Source organism: Hydra viridissima, unplaced genomic scaffold, assembly GCF_058129835.1.
Source record: "Hydra viridissima isolate aposymbiotic clone 2 unplaced genomic scaffold, HvirCarnegie_v1 scaffold_5, whole genome shotgun sequence".
NCBI classification, from domain to species: domain Eukaryota; kingdom Metazoa; phylum Cnidaria; class Hydrozoa; order Anthoathecata; family Hydridae; genus Hydra; species Hydra viridissima.
In genome coordinates, this window is record NW_028324304.1 from 2331053 (window position 1) to 2347566 (window position 16514).

Here is a 16514-nt window from a genome sequence, read left to right on the forward strand (position 1 = left end):
TGACCAAGAAAAAAAAATATTCAAAAAAAATTTTTCATTTCGATCGCTCTGAAACATACTAAATTCACCCTATTTTTCCTATTTTGAAAGACAAATCTGCTCTTGAGAGGCACATAATAGTCTTCTGATTAACTAGGAAAAAATTTTGATTAGTTCCTAAAATATAACAAAACGAAAAAACAACAACTATGTATGGTACTCAAAGTTTCATGCCTTACGGCAATCATCAGCCATGAAATACAAATCAAAAATAAAAAAAACCGTTACAAAATTACAAAATGACGGTGGCGTGTGCTCTGACGTCATAAAAGAAAGAAAAGAAAAGAAAGAAAGAAATAGTTTAGGCCTAGTCGCCTGTGTCAAATTGCGAAAGAAATTAGTATTTATCGCTGCATTTGGAAAACATTTCGTTCTTTTTATTCCATAGGTTTCCTTGTTGAAATATAATCACGTGCTTCTCATGCAGGCATAGGATGCAACTTTTTGTGGCCGAGTTGTACGGTTTGCAGTGCTTGATAATTTTCCACTTAACAGTAGGTGTAAAGTTTTCTTCTTTTATCTTCATATTTTAGATATTTCCGTGTCGTTCTTGTACTTTTCAATATTAAAAGATTTTTGGTGGTTTGCATACCTTAGTTTGAATGGTGTTTCGCTGATGTCGTAGTATTTTTTTTCTTTTATTTCTGGGTTGCTGGAGGTGACAATGGCTTGGCAAACTATGTTTCTTATAAGGCAATTCTGATGTAAAGTCCGCTTTGTTTTATCATGCAATTGCAAGTTTTTTCTCTTTATATTGGAGCTTTTTGCAGAATGTGTTGGTTGTGCAAATTTATGATGTCTTTTATACTTTTTGATGGACTTTCTATTGAATATTTTATGGTGTGCGTGGTTTACCGGAAAATGTTTGTCGACCAGACCACTTTCCTATGTTTGTGCAAATATTTTTACTGTAAAGAAGATTAAATCAGATAGTTTTTCGCTAACGATCTTTGTTGTTATCGGGTTGTAAGTTGGGAATGTATTTAAGCTTTTGGTTGTAACCTGATCTTCTTAAAGCTTCCTCGTACATATAGGAAGAATTTCTAAAGATGTATTCGCTAGATGAATCGGCCGACAATCGTAGCTCGATGGAGTGCGGAATCTGCTTTAAGATGTTTGGTGGATGGTTGCATTCAGCTTGAATATAAAAGTTTAAAGTAACATCAAGATAATTAACACTTTTCATATTATATTGGTTGGAAACAAGTAGGCCATTGTCTTTGAAGGTTTGAACAAAGTGCTATTTGATTCTTTCCATTTGCGGACCTGTTGTTTTTTAACACAGCAAAACCGCCGTCTCGATACAATCCAAAATCAGCTTTGTTATAATGTTGCGATAGTTGGAAAAGTAGGGAAATACCAACAAATCTCAGCGCCGTCAAAAGCACCCATGGTAACATCAAACAAATCGCTTTTCTTTTTTACCCAAACTTATTCATTATTGTTCATATTGATTTCAATATGAACAATACACACACACACACACACATATATATATATATATATATATATATATATATATATATATATATATATATATATATATATATATATATATATATATATATATATATATATCTTGAATGTTGACATCTTTTATAAGAGTGTATGGTATGTTAATATGAAAACATCAAATAATACAAATAGTTTATTATTTGTATTTAGAGAATTCGTATTATTTGAAGTTTTCTTATTTATACAAACACACACACATACAAACACCCATATTATGGATAGGTGTATATATATGCATAATAGTATATATGCACATATTGTTGATATGTGTATATACATAATAGTTCATATATGCACACATCACTAATCCGTAATCTTTTTTCTGATAGTGTAAAAAGTTACAAGAAGTTGTTGCGCATTTGCAAAAGATTGAATACATAACAGACTCAATATCACTAGGTGCTTCTAAGTTCATGGTAAGTTCTTTTTATAAATCAAAAAAGGTTTTTTTTTTTTTAGAAAAAGTTTGCAAACATTATTTTCAAGTTTTGGACAGTTAAATGAGAATAAGATTTTTATTCAGGGGGTTTGCAGACTTCCGTCGGTTAAAAGTCACAGGAGAATTGATTTAAGGTGAGGATGATGAAATTAATGAGTTTAGTAAAACGGTGAAAAAAATATTTAAATTTTACGGCAATTCTAACAAAATAATAATTTTTCTTTTTTTTTTAAAGAATCATTCCTCATGATCAATACAACTGCGGTGTTCTATATTTTACTGGTAGTGACGTATTTAATCAACAGATGAGGCTACTGGCCATGGAAAAAGGGTTTTCCCTCAACGAGTATTCTATAAGGTGAATTAAGCTTCACATTTCAGTGATGTTTCAGTTTGTTTACATGAAATTGAAATTTTGATTATCAAATATAAATTTTATCTGCGTTGAGATATATTGGAAAAAGCGATTGTCATTTTGTTGAAATGACTTTTTTAAAATAAACGTCAGATTTTTATCGTCAGATAAATACCATCACATGTTTTTCGACAGATTTAAAAAAGTTTGTTTTTCGGAATAAGTAGATAAAAGGTTAATAAACGGGATATTTATTTAAGGGGTAAACACCAGAAAAACATTTGTTTAACGATATTTATTTGAAACTGACGAGAAAGCAATTAGGAGAAGTTTCACCGTCATGCTCTTCGCTTTTGAATTTTTATACTGAGATTTTCGTTTGTTTTTTTTTTATTTAGATTCGTCGGTGCTACTGGTAAGTTTTTTCTCTTCCGCTTTAAAAGCTTTTGTTCAAATGAATCCTTTTTAAAAATTGCAGTTGCACTCTTTACAGGCAATCTAGGTGAGCCGCTGCCAGTTACATCTGAAAAAGATATTTTTGATATCATTGGCATGCCATACGTTGCTCCTTGTCAGCGTAATGGTTAATAGAGACGTTGTTCTCGGTCAGAAAAATGGAGATTAAAACTGCTCTAAATGAGCTGAATTAGGCTAATCAAGCTAAAGTTTGGTGTTTAATGAAATAAACTTTTGCAAGATATTTAGTTATGAAATAAAATATTGTTTTTTTACTTACACGTTTTTTATTTAATATACCTTATGTATTACTGAATTTCTTTCAAATTACATTTTATTCTGTAATGTAAGAGTGATAGAATAAGGAATTGAGCCTAGTTTTGATTCTTATCTTTGTGTTTACTTAGAGATAAAAAGAAGCCATTCAATTATGGATAGTGCCGTTAAATGTAGGACCATTTAGTATTTGACTTAAAGATAACAGAGAGAACTTGTTATTCCGTCTGTTATCTTTAAGTCAAATTTTGGATAATTCAAAGCCAGCTTGTATGGTAAAACCGAGTGCTGCGCAGAAAACTTTGGACTTAAAAACTTTGGACTTGCTGTTTTTCTTAAGAGATTCATTTAAATTTGAACAGGTTAAAGTTCTGAAACCTTTTTTATAAAATAGTTTGAAAATTATTAGTAAAAACCACACTTTATGAGGTGATATTTTATGGCTTGAAGCCTGAAATGATAACTTAATCATCGTCCTACTGTGAGGAAGGGGCTGAAGTTAACAGTAAATGAACACTATTCATAACACATCGAGCCATAAAAAGTGTGTAACAGCCAATGCACAAGATGCATACCACTGTACAACTAAAAAAAAGACTGAAAGATTATTTATCAAAGATTGAACTTTACGATCAAATAACACTTTCTGAAAGTAAATGTGTTTTACACTTTAACGTTTATTGTTAATTCAATCGAACAAAAATTCTGTTAACTTTTAACAACAACAAACATCAATTTCAATTTGTGCAATGATTTTATTTTCGAAGCAAAAACAATAAAATATTAAATGATTAATTTCGCACTTGTTCAAGACCAAACTAATGAAGATCCTGGCAACTGAAATGTGAATCAATACAGAAATTTTATGGTATAGATAATTTATTAAAAAGTTTTTCCAATATTTGTAGAAAATAAGACACCTACTAGGATAATCAGTTGTTAGGCGGGATCGGAGTGTTAGAATAGAGCACGAGAATATAGTTTCTGCTGGTCAATAAACAAAAATAGGAAACTAAACTACAACAACGATTCGTCATGTGACATACTCGAGAGTATGATAGAAAACACAGGTCAACAAAAAAAAAAATTTTGAAAAGCATCAGAAATAAAAATAGATTTATATAAACTTTTTTGCGCTGATTTTAAATCTACTCTCAGTTTTTCTTTTCCAGCATATCTGGTTGTTGAGATGTAATGAACTCCTGTTTTTGTACGCTCCATATTTCTCAGTATCCATCTGTAATGTATTGCTTGTAAAATATCCAACAGCAGTCAGTCATCATTCTTTCATTCCAAAATCCTTGACATGGGGCTCCCATTACATGTATATCTTGGTGAAAGCGTTCACCATGTTCATCACTAACCGCACCCAAGGTTTTCGACAAAAATCCGGTGACAATACCAGCGCAAAAGTAGCAGTCAGTATGATGATCTTTTGGCTCTATTCAAATCAAAAAGAAGGCTTTCATTTATTTCGAATTTGATCAATAAACACATGTGGGGCCCATATTTTGTCTCGATCTCCAAATGGTCAACCAAAATACAATTTATAGGTTTTTGTATTTTCTGGTGTGATTTTTCTTCGTTACGCTGATGACATAAATGGGCAAAAATCATAATAAGAGGCGTCAGATGAATTTTTTAAGTCTTTAGACAAGTATGGTAACTTGAGTCGATAAAATAATTCTACAAAAGAAGAAAGCATCAAAGCTGCTCGCACTGAAAATAAATATGCTGGAGAAAAACTAAGTACATATTCTGAATCATCGTGAAAACTACGTATAATACACTTAAATATAAAAACTGATGAAGTTCATTGTTGGTCAGTAGAATTTTACGAACGTAACTCAGAATAATGCGACATCGGTTTTGAAATCGAACTTCAAATTTTATGACTCGAAATTTCAACTTCGTTATAAATTTGCGTGATAATTGTTGCGCTATAAACTTGCTTGTAATTGTTGCGTCATAAATTTGCAGATACTACGAATATTTTATATGTATATATTGATGGATCGATGAATGGAAAAAAATTGATTTGAAACGAGTTTTTGCTTTCGAGGAAATTTATAAAACAAGTCGTATTTTATTTGAAATATTTTTTTTTTGAAACAATCATAATCCTACAAACGATGAGGCTATGGTATTGAGGAATTTTATTTTTCTGGTCAACTCAAATCTTCGTCAAGTACGACTTTCTCTTTCTGCGGTTTGGAAAAAAACGGTGTTTAAGTTCTGAGAAATTCATTTCTGTCGTCCTTTTGTTTGTCATGTTACAGTTATAAAAACTGTTATTTGGATTAATAATGTAACCTTCATGGTTTGGTTGTATATTCAAATTAATAGGAAAGTAATAAATGTTCTCGAAATTGTACTTTTGATATTTTTAAAATTTTATATCGGAGTATTTTTTTGACTTATTTGTAATTTTTAATTTTTGTGATAAATTTTTGATTTTATTTCGCCTATTTTTCATGTGATGCGAATAGTTCAAAATAAAATTTTACAATTTTAAACTCAAAGTTTCAAACTATATTTTAAATTAATCAAAAAATTTTGTATTTTAAATTCAAAGATTTTATCTTTATTCTTAGAAAACGAATTCGAGCATTCCGGGGTGAGCAAGACTAGAATTAGCTCGCTTAAAAGAAAAAACAACAACAACAAAAAAATGCAAGTTAACAGAATAACAAAAATTTAGAAAAAATTTCTTTTTAATCAGTCAGGATAAATCACCAAAGTACATTTCATTAACTCAGCTCAGATATAAAAAATATATTTGAACACCAATCTGGCTGAAAAGTGAGTAAATATTGTTCTGGAAATACTTAACTTACGACCTTATACTTCATTCTCTTCTTCATCTGTAAGCTGGCTGCATTTAAGCTTGTTTATTGTATTTTAACCGCTTGTTAAAAATCCTTTTCACATTTTTCAAATATTCAACGTTGAGCCGCAGTTCACTCTCTCACTTTAAATTTCTAGATATACAACAGTCTTTTTAGTTCAACTATAACATCGTAATATAAAAACTCGTCTTTGGAACGTATACGTTGTAAATATACCAGCTCGTACAAATTGAGAGAATTTAAAAGTTTCTTCGTTGGAGGATTTCGAATTCTAAATTAAATTGTTAGCAACGCAAGTTACTACGGTTTATGAAAAACTGGATTTGACTTAAAATTACAGAAAGATTACGACAGCAATCAACATCACGACATGAGAAACACTTAAAGTTTGTGATTTTAAATAAGATTATCTGAGTTGGAAAGGCTTTTTTTATAACTAGAAATTGTAGTAAATACCACGCAAAACTAAGAATACGCGTAGTTTTATAATTATGTTAGAGTACTGCACAGAACTCAGAGGCATTGCCACATCTATACATGATCAAGCCATCCCAAAAAATAGTAACCAAGTAAGAGTAAAGGAACTAAAAGTAAGATTGATCAGTCGTCTCACATTAAATGAGCTTTCAGCAACTCATAATACATTCAATGAACCTTCCGTAAAAAAACTTCAAATGCAATAGTTAAGGGATATGAGAATTAGTAGTAAAGACCATTAACACCACTGGTCAGCTATAGACGGCGGTAGAATGAACCCCACTATAACTTGACAGATGTTGAAGTTTTTTAAAAATGTACTGACAAGCTGAAATCATTTGGAAGCGAAGCAAGTTCACAATTGATATTTAAGCGTTCTAAAGATGATCTTGTGAAATAGTAAATAAAGTTGCTGTTATAGAAAAAGAAAAAAACTCGCTTAACAAAGAGTAGTTATGTGAACTTAGGAATAACGAGACAATTAAGTATGTAAATTATGATTAATGTAAAAAAGCTTGATTATGTACACAACCGTCCGTAATTATTCGAATGGCACTACTTTTTAATGCTTTCAATGTTTTACCGACAAATGAACATTTAATAGAGGAATGATTAGGGGGGGGGGGTGCAAATCAATCTTTTAATTCATTATCACTTTCTAATTCACTTAAATGATTGCTACAAAGTCATGAGAAATGCTTTGGGTCATTATCTTTTTGAAAAATGAATGATTCTTCAAATATTTTTTGTTAATTTTTCATATTGTTTTATCCACTTTAGTTCTCTTTTCTTATCTTTGGGGCCAAAAAAATGGTATCCTTGCGGCTATTCTTCCGCCAAGCCCTACTTCCATAAATTATCTCTTCACTATTCATACTATTTGTAATTTCTGGGGCAATTAATAGACTTTTTCTTTTCCCAGTGGTAGCAATTCTTCTCTCCTTAATAGCAGAAGTAATTTGCTGACGTCCTGATTGTTTCAGATAGACCACACTTTCAGTTTCTTCTTCTTTTTTTATAATATTCCGTATCATTGAAATAAAAAAACTTTGTATTTTTTTGCAATTTGTTCCATTGAATATTCTTCATGCCACAATGTAAACATTACCGATAGTGCTTCGAACTTCACTCTAGGAAAACTAAACCATAACTTGACCTTTTGAAATGTAATACGAAGGAACAGCTAAACATTTATTTTTCTTAGCGTTTATAACCTAACAATTAACATTGATCATGTAAACCGAAGAAGTTATCATGATTTATTTAAAGAGTATATTTAGGTAAAGAAATCGTCAACTCTCACTTGAGACAATATGAAAGCATATTTTGTTAAATTTACGAACTTTTATTTCAGTTTTTTTTACTTAAATTATCTATTCTTGTTTATATCACCATAATTTACCAATATTACAAAATAAGAAAAATACAAGAAATTTAGGCACTTTTTTAAAAACCTTTATGTCATTCGAATAATTATCGACGGTAGTGCATAATTCAATGATTAAAAATTTTAAACTTTGTACGTAAATTAGCTGAACTTTAGCGATAGGACGCAACAACTTGAACCATCGAAAGAAACTAACAAACACTGGTCTTTTTTAGAGGTCAATAAACAATTTTTACGGACATACTTGATCAAAAGTGGAACTGAAGAGAATGATATTTTAAAAATTTGATGTTGATTTCGTTTTGTTAAAAAAATTAAAAACAATCTTAGTAAAAAGAGAAATTTTCAATTTTCTCAAATAAAAAAAGTGGAATTAAAACTGCATAATAGAAGTAAGAAAGTAATTACAACGACAATAATAAAATTTAAATATTTAGCATAAAAATCACTTACATACAACGTCTCACAATTAATGAAAAGTATTGGAAAACTAGAACAAAGAAGCCTAAAACGGATATCAAGGTTCCACTGATTACAACAAACCACAATATAGCAAAGCAGTATTGGTAAAGAATGTGTTGCGATAACTCACAAACAAACTTATGCTTGTTAGCTGTACTGTGTTTTATATCTTTGCCTGATTCGTAAAGTTCACAATAACCAAACGGCGGGAAAAGTTGATTGCCTAAAATAAATTTTTAAACTAAAAATCCCTTCAACGAAAAACTGACAAATTAAATTTATGACGATTTATCCGGCATTTTAAACCACATAGAATGTTATGTTTATCTAGAACGTCTATACCAATTCAATAGGAATTTTAAAGTTTTATAAAAGCTCTATAGAATCTAAAAAAGCCAACTAAATTCTAAAAGATTTCTGAAGACCTCTTTGAGATGAGTTGGATAAAAAAAAACTCATTTAAAGATGTAGTTTTTTTTTTTTTTTTTTTGCGTCTTTTGGTCCAACACATAAAGTTCATTATAAATTGGATCCGACGCAAAAAGTTACAAAGGGTAACATAAAAATCATAACAGTTTTAAGCTCATACCAAAAAACTCTTACCTGGTTTTGTTTGGTTGTTCATTGACGCATAATCAAATTTGACAGAATTTTCGGATTTAACCCAAATAAGCCACCTGTAACCGTAGTATCGGAAAGCGCCGTTTAGTATAAAGTCGAGCAATATAAATGTGCCAATATTTGTAGCTATATAGGCTATCTTGATAAACAAATTTAGAATGACTTTCAAAAGCATTCTGCACGAACCGCTTTTTCTAAAATAATGATTCGCGATTCTTTTTTTGTCGCGACATCCTTCGTTTAAGCTTTTGTTAAGAGAAACGAGATCACTGTTTACAGAAAGAAACACCATATAAGGAATGTAGTACAGGATTGATATTGCTGCCAAGAAAAAAGGAATCCATTGATACTAGAAAAAAATTACAGATATAGAAATAAGATTTATTGATGTCGTTTAGCTAAACAGCAAACAGTGATCTTAAATAGAACTTGCTTGACAGTAGAATGAAATATTTCTGATTTTGAGAAGATTTTGAGAAGATTTTGAGAAGAAACATTCAACAGGATTATGAAAGTTTGATTTGTTTTAAAAGAACATACGGAAATACACATGGTGCTGTAATAGAAACTAATAAATTGAAGAGATACTACAAAAACTAATCAATGAAAGTACCAACACGACATAATTGATTGAAAAACTCTGGACTTTTTTTACAGTTCTTTACTATTCTACATTTTAAACTAACTTGTTCTTTCGAAAACCACCACTTACCTGTAAAAAAAATATCTTTTTCATGGCAAAACAACTTGTGTTGTTATATTTATTGTCCTCTAAAACTGAACAAAGCGCTCCTGTATACGAAATTCCATCATTATCCGCATCTTTGGGAATCCCATAATAAGCGGCATCGCTCGTTCGGTTAAACATCTCTTTATATACATATAGTCCTTGGATCCAACAGGCAGTCGTAGCAAATGACTTATCAATAGAATTCACAGCTGAAATGAAAATTTAAATGTATTTTTTATGGCATCACGCATCTATGTCAAAAAAAAAAAGAAAAAAAAGAAAAAAAGCGACTCTAACGAACAGCGTCCGTAAATTCTGATAGCGATATAAACAACGTCGTAAAGAAATGATTACAATGCTATAGACTTGTTTCACAAAAGGATAATAGATAAATCAAGATTAATTAGTTACCTGGAACAATGCAATCCAACGGATCTTTAAACCAATTTATTCCAGTAATCAAAGTGCATGCAATTATCATTTTCGTTATAAAGAGTCTATTATATTGATCCGTTAGACTGTCATGGCGGTGCTTGAGTTTTACTGAAAAAATCCTCTTTAATTCTGTTGCAACAAACGACATTTTTCTTTTTTAAAAACTGCGTTATCATGTAAAAACTGAAAAGGACATTGTGAAACCAATTTCGCATCGATTAATAAAAATTCGTCCACAATTTTTTTTTTTTTTTTTTCTCTCTTTTTATACTTTCGCTATATTTTATAACTGCGATAGAAATGTAATACGAAACATTTTATTACATTTATCTAAAATCCCCAGTTATGTTTACCTGCTATAATAAATATTGACCATTCAAAGACTTGTTTGCATAATGTTGCCTTTAAAAACAGATCATAGTTTATTTTACGACGGCTTAATATATCCTTTACTTTTTTTTTAGGTGATTTAATTGGACAGCGTGTTATTTAATTTGTTACTTAAATCAAGACCTGGTTTCCACTAACTTTATTTTCTTACTAAGCTACATTTAAATCAAGTAACAATTTGATTTCTTTTTCTGGAATTGAAAAATCTTATAAAAACTATGAAAAATAGAAGAACTTTTTTCAAGATAACGACACCTTCATCATTTTCGTCAATAAAAAAAATCGACAAATAGCAGCGTGCAAACTAAAAACTTTTCTAACAGCTCAACAGAGTTATTGCTATATTAAAATATATAATGTGGTTAACAGACTCAATTCGGAAAGATAATGTATTGTATAGAATATTTTTAAATCTAATTTAGGTACTTAATTCACAGAATCGTTTTATATTTAATTAAAAAATTTTAATGTCACTTTTACCATCGTGATGTTTTGAATAATTAGTAAATAGTTTCAAGCCAAAAAATGCCAAGTGAAGTTTTAGAAGCATTAGTGCGATGCAATTGATATTGATTTTTAAAATGAAATCGAACTTGATGAATGCATAGCAGATTAAATATGAAAAATTATAACAGATTAAATATGACAAATTATAACACATTAAATATGAAAAATTATAGCAGAGTAAATATGAAAAATCATAGTAGATTAAATATGACAAATTGTAGCTTCATAAAACAAATCAGGTTAATTATCAAAGTTTTACCAAATTAAAAATCATAAAAATTACTAAATTTATTTTTACAGTTTAACACTTTTTTCTCTCCTCATGTGAAGATTTTTCATAAAAACGTAGATTTCCTAAGACTTACCATAATTTTTAAATTGCCCCTTTCCTCCCCCCCCCCCCCAAACCGGATGAATCTAAGACAGAGGCTGAGGAGACTGCCATCAGGCCTACTACAAAAAAGGGTCCACTGAGGTTAGATTTTGAACTAAAAAAACCACTTGCCAATTCCCCCAGAAGTTGACTGAAATTTTAGGATATAAAAGATCGGTCGAAGTAAAAAAAACTTCGCTGAAAGTTGTTTACAACTTAATCTAAAAATTTTTTAAAAATATTTATATTATAATAAATATTTTGAAAACAATCTTCAAAGCTTAATGTAACAATATTTCTTGAAATGTAAGTTGTAACATTGGCGCTAGCAATTTTTTATAATTCTTACAATGCTCATCTCAGAAAAAGTTGATAAAGAAAATACTTTGTTGGAACATTTATCAAGATGGTACCATTCCTAGAACTTCCCCTCCCCTTTAAATGTGATATTACAACTTAACTAATCTATTGTAAATAGTATAACTAGATATTCAACGCTACTTGCTTCGGGAGGCATTTTAACTCGGTACAACCCAACTAAACAAATCCAGGGTGAACCACTGGCTCTATCATCTGGGTCCGTTTAACTCTTTAAATTGACCAAAATACAAATACAATTTATAAAAAAGTAATATAAACCACCTTATTGGATGCAAATGTGTACTGTTTTCTCTCTTTTATAAAACGATTTATTTGGCTACAATATTATGTATTGACATCTTATTATCATATTGGTATATTATTTATAAGATAGTTTAACGTTTAATTATTTCTGACCGCAATTCGTTTGTTTGTGAAGCTTAACGTGAGTTTTCTGACTTGGTTTCCGTTTTAAAGTAACATAGAATTTCATTTTCAATTCAAAATTAATTTTCGAATTTTAATCAAGTTGGTGCAGAACATTATTTAAGATTTAACGTTAAAAACACATAAGCGTTAGAACTTGTCAGCAGATAACACTTTAAGCTTCATTTAGAGCTATCAATGATGAGCCTCCAGTTATCAGGGACATTATTATCTCAAAAATCTAATAAGGACACCATGAGTATCTTTACAATTAACAAAGTTCGGTTGCTCATCAAAAAATCGCACAAACTCTTCATCACGTGTTTTATAGACGGTAGTTATTGTACCATATTGTAGATTTCTTCGTCTTTGATAAGAGATACCAAGAGCTCAGCTGATTCTTTAGATAAACTTAAGTTCCATATTAAATCACTTCGATGATCTTGGTTAAACGATACTAAAAGTGCTCACGTAATCTTTACATACGTAATCTAATCACCTTCCATCGCTAGGAAATATCTCTTGTTTTAATGATTCAACAGAGATATTAGGTATTTTCTTGAATACAGTACAGAAAGTTCATCACTGTGAGGTTGCTGATGGCAAACCTAAAAACACTTTTAGACTTAGCGATTAAAAGAGAAAAACAGGGATTTTGCATAACTAAGGCATATTACATAACGAAAAAACTAGAGTTAGTTAAGGAAAATGAATATGAGTTTCTGATTCAGCATCCCAAAATTACCCATAAACAATTTTACGTTTCTGGCACTAAAACATGTGTTGACCAATGTGATTATTATTAGATTAATAATTTTTATTTAACGGCCGCCTATTTTCACTCACGGTTACAATATTGGGCTCTTGTTGTTTCAAATAAGATTTAATAGACGCAAAATAAATAAAATTAAAGAAAAATCTGCGAAATGAATCTAACAGCTCCTGCGTTTAAGTTAAGATAATGGAAATTTAACCATCACATAGCTATTTTTCATGATATTTAAATAAATGGACCTACAAGCGAAAAAACTTGAAAATACTCTTTTGAAGCAGCAGCAGCAGAAGAAAACAACATCTGCGGGTCTATATAATAATTCTTTGCTGAAGAGTAAAATACTATCAGATAAATTTTCCGTCAACCTAATTGATAAACATGATTTCTATTTAAACTCAAAACAGTACTGCGAGTTGTCAGAATTAAAGCAATTGAAAAATCAATTTTTACTACAATCAAACTTATTTATTGAAAAAAAAGACGTTAAACCGAATTTATTTTCAAAAAATCTTTTATCTGATGGCTCAAACAGAACAAATCTAAAAGAAAGCAGTTTAAAGTCAAGTAACATACCAGGCCTACAAAATGCAACCACAAAATTGAATCAGTTTGAAGGTGTTAATCCCAATTCCTCTTTAACTAGTTACTTGACAGGTAGTGTACCTCAATCTTCAAAAAAGTTAGTACCAAGTCTTTTTTCCAAAGAACTCTCAAAGACAGATAACATTTCTAAAGTAAAATGTCAGAAAAAGTGCATTTCAAATAAATCTAGATCTAGTTGTTCAAAGGTAAAAGTAGTAAAGGCTATTGTTCCTTGTGATGACGTGGTGAAAGAACATGTTGATGAAAGTATACCATGTTATAAAGAGTATAGTTTTTCATTGCTTAATAGCCAGCCAGAAGAGTTAGATGATCCGTATAACTTCTTAAAAAATAAAGTTGAAGAAAATGAGATAATTGATACACCTGGATTAGGCGATTTAAAAAAAATTGATCAGAAAAATTTAAATAATAAGAAGGTACTAATTTTCAGTTCACATAAATCTTTTTATTTTTATAAAACTTTACATAAAATAATTGTTTTTTTAGTTAAGTTTTTTATCATAGTTTTAGAATTTCATGTGCCTCCCCTTAACCCTCAAAGTTGCAAAGTTAAGAATAAAAACTATAAACTAGTTGCAAGAATAAGAAAACATTTGTGAAAAGTTAAAAAACAATAATGATAAAATGATGATGACTAATAAACATTCATAAATTTTTTTGTTTAGACCACATTGATTAACTTAGTATCAGTTTCCTTGCTCTATTCCCCCAATCTTGATGATGTAAATAATGAAACAAGACTGCTTCTGATGAAACAAGCCAAAGATATATCATTACATGATCCTGAGTTTATAGTTAAGGTACCGTGTTGTATAACTAGTTTACAAGCATGCATACACATATACTAGCATTCATACATACATATATATTAACATACACACACATTATTTAGACAGATTATTTTTAGTGTCAGGTGGAGTAATTAGATTCAAAAGTTTTATTTCTCATATAACAATCTTTTAATTTAATTGTATAACTATATTCAAAAGCATATTTCTCATGTAAAAAAGTATGATTTCATAAATAAATTTTGCAATTTAAAATAAGACCCTGTGCCAGGCAAAAAGATTTTGATCAGAGTTAGCAGAAGTTATTACTTACAAGATATTACTTACAAGAAGTTTTGTATTGAAATAAATAAAATTTTTTAGTTGGCTTTATATACCAGAAAGCATTTGAATATCCGATCAGTAGCAAATTTTCTACTTGCTTATGCTGCATTTCTTCCTGATGTAAGACCTTATTTGAAGAAGTATTTCAGCAAATCTGTTTCACTTCCATCTGATTGGTTAAATGTTGCAGAGATATATCATGTAAGTTCTGGGTAGTTTAAGCATTAGAGTTTTTTTTTTTAGTCTTTCAGTTTTCACCATATAATTTTTTAATTATATTTTTCCTTTTAATGTTTGTTTTCTTTGTTTTATCAGACTTTTTTTGATCAATCAATCAATGACAAATCTCTTCCTACTGCTCTCCGCAAAGCATTGGTTGAGAAGTTCCCTGATTTTGATGAATATCAGTTAGGTAAGTACAACAAGGAAAAAGTTCAAAACAAGACCAAATCCATATACGTGGATAAAAACGAGATTTATCAACAGTGTCAAGGGAATCAAGAAAATCCTAATGAAAAAGTAATAATTTTATTTTCTATTGCATAAAATATAGTTTATGATATTTTCTACATCCATATATTTATATGGTTGATTTAATAAAATTGTTCTAGATATTAAGTAAATCCACTTTTTCATGGTTCTCAGAATTATCTGGCAGCAATTTTCCTTCCCAGTGGACTTCAAGTGGAAAATCTTGAAATTAAAAATGTCATCTTCTTACTAAAACTGTCCTTCAATTTTTTTCATTACATCATCCCTGTGTTTTATTCTGCTACTTTGAGTTTCTGTAAATTTCTTAACTCATTATACAATTTCTCAAGTCTCCCTATTGCATGTTGTAATGTGGGAAAATATCATATACTCTCATCTCAACCAAACTACCATCAAAGAAGGAAGTAATGGCACTTCTTTTATATTGCAATGAGACCACAAAGCATGCTGTTTGTGATGCAATTGCCAATTGTGTTCTTGAAGAAACATGTTGAAAAGTTGAATGTGTTTTCCATGAATATGGCAAACATCATATTCCTGAAAAATACATTCTATTTAAGTGAACTTAAGTTCCTGATAATTTTTAAGAAGTTCCAGACCAGCTAGGAAATCACGGAGAGAACAGACTTTAAGGTATCAATGGTTGCTAGTGATACTATCTCATTTGCAGAGAATCAACTGCAAGAATTCTAGCCTTGTGATAGAGATGACAATCACATTCCTGGGTGGTATTCCTTCCCATAAATTCAAAGCTCCAGCTGAAAAACACTGAGCTAGATAGATAGTAAAGGCTACATATTCATTGAAAATCTGGATATTTAGAAGTCAGTTCAAATTTTTAAAGAAAGAGGAGAAGGGGATAGCAGCATCTTTCTCTTTGCAACTACTTTTTACACCAAAGTTTGCTTTAGAGCATTAGCAAATAAAAGGAGCAGAATCAAGTAGTCTCTAATAGTGATATCAAAAAGACATTTTAGGCATTTGTCCATAGTTAATTGCAGTAGCATCATTTGATGATGGTGTCACAGATGACACAAAACGTCTGATTGTGAATACCCTGCAAACATTGGACACAGTATATCCACTGAAAAAAATCATTATTGACTCTGCATTATTCAGCTCTAAAAACTTGCAAGACTTTATCACCAAAAGCAGTCATTAATTCTTTACCTGATTATCATCAACTTTTCTTGACAAAGATGTGAAGCTCTGGCCAGCAGACAAAGAATGCCAATCTGTCAAATCCACAGTCAGCAGCATGAGATTGATAAATGGGTACAACAAACTTCACACAAACAACAAAGAACAAAAACAATCTCTTCTATTCTTTATGAAGGAGTGCCACCAGCAATATCCTAATTGTGCTAAGAAAACCCTCACAATGAAACAAGCAGATATTGTCATCATTTAGCATTGAAAATTTGCACAAAAAAAA

At 30.2% G+C, this 16514-nt stretch overlaps 3 protein-coding genes across 6 annotated transcripts in view; 2 read left to right on the top strand and 1 right to left on the bottom strand.

Annotated features, from left to right (window-relative positions):
* LOC145189540 (DNA polymerase beta-like) overlaps window positions 1-3181 on the top strand; it is a 208412-nt gene extending 205231 nt beyond the window's left edge. For 2 of the 3 annotated variants that reach the window (XM_090086680.1, XM_090086681.1), the window contains exons 11-14: window positions 1884-1970; window positions 2078-2127; window positions 2229-2351; window positions 2747-3181. In XM_090086680.1, the coding sequence (XP_089942806.1) occupies window positions 1884-1970; window positions 2078-2127; window positions 2229-2351; window positions 2747-2936 (450 nt within the window). In that variant the 3' untranslated portion in view covers window positions 2937-3181. The remainder of the gene's footprint in view (window positions 1-1883; window positions 1971-2077; window positions 2128-2228; window positions 2352-2746) is intronic. The other variant, XM_090086679.1, reaches the window with a different exon arrangement.
* A 2595-nt stretch (window positions 3182-5776) lies between these two features.
* Window positions 5777-10472, bottom strand: LOC149887949 (uncharacterized). Its single transcript, XM_090086676.1, has 5 exons — window positions 10018-10472; window positions 9589-9815; window positions 8859-9225; window positions 8247-8478; window positions 5777-6200 (listed from the first exon to the last, which is right to left on the bottom strand). Exons 1-5 carry the CDS (start codon window positions 10187-10189, stop codon window positions 6062-6064), a joined length of 1137 nt encoding a protein of 378 aa, XP_089942802.1. The 5' UTR covers window positions 10190-10472; the 3' UTR covers window positions 5777-6061.
* A 2475-nt stretch (window positions 10473-12947) lies between these two features.
* Window positions 12948-16514, top strand: part of LOC145189380 (telomerase protein component 1-like) — a 39941-nt gene continuing 36374 nt past the window's right edge. For both annotated transcript variants that reach the window (XM_090087117.1, XM_090087118.1), the window contains exons 1-4: window positions 12948-13891; window positions 14141-14275; window positions 14627-14788; window positions 14903-15106. In XM_090087117.1, the coding sequence (XP_089943243.1) occupies window positions 13106-13891; window positions 14141-14275; window positions 14627-14788; window positions 14903-15106 (1287 nt within the window). In that variant the 5' untranslated portion in view covers window positions 12948-13105. The remainder of the gene's footprint in view (window positions 13892-14140; window positions 14276-14626; window positions 14789-14902; window positions 15107-16514) is intronic.